Raw genomic sequence first — 4,541 nt, 5'->3', positions numbered from 1 at the left:
TCTTTGGGTATGGGCTGCGTAGGATTCCAATCTTTGGGTATGATCAACTTGAGTATAGATTGCGTAGGAGTCCAAAGTTGTAATATTTTCATTTGTATTGCAAAGAATTTAAGTAAAAATCTCAGAAAACATACATCAACACAAACATTGACTTGATAGCCTCTTTGACTGACATGATAGCATCTTTGACTTGATAGCTTCTAGCATCATGCTGAAAATGGAAGAAATGACAGCTCATGTAGATGAACTAGAACAGTTATCTAACAAATCGGCCAAGCTTGGTGGTGGTATAAGTTGGAGAACCATTGTTGATCGGCTTGATAAATTATCTTCTGATGAAATTCAAGTATTAACATTTGATTCCATTGAAGATGCCAGAGAATTTTACCTATGTCATAGCAAAATGGTCGGTTTTGGTATTAGAGAGCGGGATGAAAAGAAAGATCGGAAAGGTATTGTGACATACAAACGATGGGTATGCAACAGAGAGGGCTTTAGAAATAGCAAATGGTTAAATTTAGTTAACCGTAAGAAAGAGGCAAAACGCCTTACGAGCGTTGGTTGTCTGGCAACTATAATTGTGCAATGGAACAAGGATATTCAGAAGTTTACGATTAAGCGGTTTAATATGGATCACAATCACCAATTGGCAAATCAAGAATTTGTACAATTTCTTCGATCACATAGGAGTGTCAACCCAGCAGACTTGGAGCATGCTATTTTGATGCATGGAGTTGGTATTCGAATTCCTCAAATAGTGGACCTTCAAGCTTACCAAGCTGGGGGCCACAACAAGATGGGATACACAGAAAAGGATCTACGAAATGCTGTTGACCAATTCCATAGAAATGCACTTGAAGTTGGTGATGCCTTTCAGGTGTTGGCATATTTGGATGGTCGAGCAAATGGTGAGCCAAATTTCTTTTACAAGTATGCCGTTGACGTGGAGAAGCGATTGATACGACTCTTTTGAACAGATTCTCAATCTCGTTTGGATTACCAATGTTTTGGTGATGTTCTTGTCTTTGACTCTACATACCGCACCAATGCTTATAGGAAGCCACTAGTAATTTTGGCCGGCGTAAATCATCACTATGTTACCACAATTTTTGGGTGTGCATTAATTGCTGATGAGACTGAGGACACATATAAGTGGGTATTGGAAACATTTTTGGAGGCCATGGAAAAAAAGGCACCTATCTCAGTTGTCACTGATGGGGATGGTGCAATGAGAAATGCAATAAAGGCAGTTATTCCTTCTGCCCGTCACCGATTATGTGCTTGGCATTTAAAAAGAAATGTTGTTACCCATACAAATAAGGGGTTCGTTCTTGATTTTGATGTGGCTATGGACATGATTTGTAGCCATGAAGAGTTTGAGAGAAGGTGGCATTTGCTAGTTGAGAAACACAATTTGAGAGATAACCAATGGGTTGTCGATTTATACAACAAAAGGGAAAAATGGGCTGCTGCATTTTTGAGAGGACACTTTTTTGCTGGAATGAAATCAACCCAAAGATCAGAGCAATTGAATGCTACGGCGCACAAGTACCTTCAATTCAAAATGCTACTTTACCCGTTTGCTCATCGATTTGAGCTATTTTTATCAAAAGTTAGGCAGAATGAACACAAGGAAGAATGTATCACAAGTCAGTCATCTCCTGTTCTAATTACTCATTTGAGAGAATTGGAAGGAAATGCTGCAAGCATTTTCACAAGAAAGATTTTTTTCAAGATTCGTGATGAAATTTCTGCTGAAGCCTCACTCCGCCTCGTTTCAGTTGTTGATCAAGATAAGGTGAAGTTATATACATTCACTGAGTACTTGCATCGAATTTGCTCTTGGCAAGTGGAATTGGATAAATCTGAAAGGACTATTATTTGTTCATGTAAGAAACTTGAGTCAGATGGAATTCCTTGCTCCCATGCGTTTGCAGTTATGAAAGCTGAGGATATGGACGAGATTCCTAAATCATGCATTCTGTTTAGATGGACTCAGCAAGCAAAGCCAGCCGAAAAAAACATATATTCTATTCAACTTGAAGATTCAACAATTCAAGCAGCTCGATTTGGTGCTTTATGTGCATTAAGTAATCAAATGTGTTTTTATGCAGTTAAGACACAGCAAGGATATGATGAAGCTAGAGAGTGCATTATAAATTCAACATCTCGTTTCAAAAATCTTTGGGTGAATGATGCGCCTCTAGTGCATAAAGCTAAAAAAAAGGATAATATGATGGATGAGTCCATAAAGAGGAGTGATTTTGATGTTCGTGATCCAATTGTTGTTGCTACAAAGGGACAAAAGGCAAAACATTCCACTCACAAGCGAAAGCGACGACAATGCAAAAATTGCAAGTAATCGTCTACTCTTAAAATTGTCTTATTCTACGGTTAGAATAGCTTTTCAAAACTAGATATGAATGAGTAATGCTATTTTTGATCCACTCATTGGCGTGATGTTAGAAGGCAAAAAATGTTAGCTATATATGTACATTTCATATACTCCTTTATAATTTCATTCTTTATGTTTATGGATTGTGCTTGGCAATTTTTAATTTTTTACTAAATATAAATACTACATACAAAAGGAAAAGATATTTGACTTTGTTTTACTTTGATTAGAAAAACTTGTGGTAGAAATAACGAAATAGTGACAGGGGTGCAAATTTCAAATCAACAACCAACGTACACTTAATTACGATAATTTTTTAGTTGACCAAACTAATATATGCCATAAAGTAGTAAGATTTGATCATTTATAAATTGGCAATTTTAGCAGTTTATATACCATTCACCTATACAAATTATGATTATTATAAAATGACATTTTATAATAATTTACATACTATTTGCCAATTAAAAGTAAGTTTGATAAAAAAAATGTGCGTATAAATCCATATTGTAAATGATACAAAATATATTTGAATCTCACGAAACTTAATATGTGGGTAAATTTACTATAGTTTTCAAAGATTATGCCACATTAGTACAAATTTAACTTTTATACTTGTGACCTAGAAAATAAATTTATTAGAACACATAACCTTTGTAAATGATACATACATTTATGAAAATGCTTAAAACACATAACATTGATGAATGATACATACAATCATATATTATACATTTACGTTACCAACAATTACTAACTATAATATTAAGTTTCAATCATTAATAAAAAAATCTTAGCATTATTTTAAATAAACTTCCTAATACTTGTTTCATATAAGTTTTTTTAAGTAAAATAGTAAATTTATGCCACAAACTAGTAAGTCTTGATGATTAACCAAATTTACTGTTTTATCAACAGGATTTACTATTAATCCGTGAAAACTTACTATTACTTGAACTAAACTTACTCTCCAAAAAGTAAGTTTCGAATATAGAGTAGTAATTTATTTTTTAAAAAAAGTAACTTTCATTTTTATTTCAATTTACTTTTTAAGACATAAATAGGATAACACTTGGATGACCATTTTTGATTTATTTTTTATTTGCTTTTAGCGATCATTTGATTATTTGATAGGTCTATCCACCTAAATAGGATAACACTTAAAATTAAGAAAGTAAGTTTTCTATCTAAAATAATAAGTTAACCGTAATAAATTAGTAACTTTTATACTTCAAAAGGTAAGTTGGAATAAATATTAAACTTACTTTTTAAATAAATAAATTACTACTTTATATCCCAAACTTACTTTTTAGAGAGTAAGTTTAATTCAAGTAATAGTAAGTTTTTATACATAAATAGTAACTCTTACTAATAACATGGTAAATTGATTAATAATCAAAACTTACTGATTTATGGGACACATGTACTATTTTATTTTAAACCAAATTTCAAAATAGTATTAGGAAATTTATTTGAAATAACGATAAGATGTTTTATTAATGATTAATTCTTAGTACCTTAGTTAGTAAGTACTCATAATATACTTGTATAATACATGATTATAGGTATAATTTAAAAAATTTATTTATATATTTTAAAATACTATGAAAAATAGTTTGACTTTTCACATAATCTTGTGAAATATGTAATAAAATTTTGTCGTATTATAAGCTTTTAATCATTTTCCATTTTTGAAAAGTTTGAAAGTTCGAATAACAATAACAACAAATCTTCCTAGTTATATATAGAATATTACTTGTTTATATATCAAAATTTTTATAATTTAACACCTATGAATATAATAAGATGATAAAGTTTTAATAAATTTACATCTGAGACACAAGAAATAATAAGAGTAAAAGCCTAACCAAAATGAGAAATAATATAATAATAAAAATGACAAAATTAGTATAACAATTCATATAAGAAAATCAGTATGATCTGGATTTTTTTCCTTGGGAGATTGTTCATAAGAATAGGATCCAATAATTATAAATGAAAATCACATGCATGTATAATCTATTGTATAATTTAAATTAAATTTAGTTCACCTATAAAATGGTCCTAAAATAATTAGTACACTATGATATATGTTATTTTAACAACAAGATTTTTTTTTTTTTTTTACTAAAAGTCTGAAATATCC

General features: G+C 30.7%; 1 protein-coding gene across 1 annotated transcript; it reads left to right on the top strand.

Annotated features, from left to right (window-relative positions):
* The first annotated feature begins 217 nt into the window (after positions 1-217).
* Positions 218-2,362, top strand: LOC113687273 (protein FAR1-RELATED SEQUENCE 5-like). The gene is made up of 2 exons (XM_027204921.2): positions 218-908; positions 978-2,362. Exons 1-2 carry the CDS (start codon positions 218-220, stop codon positions 2,360-2,362), a joined length of 2,076 nt encoding a protein of 691 aa, XP_027060722.2.
* The last annotated feature ends 2,179 nt before the right edge of the window (positions 2,363-4,541 follow it).

This window comes from Coffea arabica, chromosome 5e (genome assembly GCF_036785885.1).
Source record: "Coffea arabica cultivar ET-39 chromosome 5e, Coffea Arabica ET-39 HiFi, whole genome shotgun sequence".
Classification (NCBI taxonomy): domain Eukaryota; kingdom Viridiplantae; phylum Streptophyta; class Magnoliopsida; order Gentianales; family Rubiaceae; genus Coffea; species Coffea arabica.
Note: the sequence above shows the minus strand (reverse complement) of the source record. Positions and strands in the feature narration are given on the sequence as shown.

Bases quoted from the DNA above. Each gene is read 5' to 3' on its own strand.
- LOC113687273 (XM_027204921.2), top strand. From the start codon at position 218: ATGGAAGAAATGACAGCTCATGTAGATGAACTAGAACAGTTATCTAAC. The intron at 909-977 runs GTGAGCCAAATT...TCTTTTGAACAG, and splicing joins TTTGGATGGTCGAGCAAATG to ATTCTCAATCTCGTTTGGAT.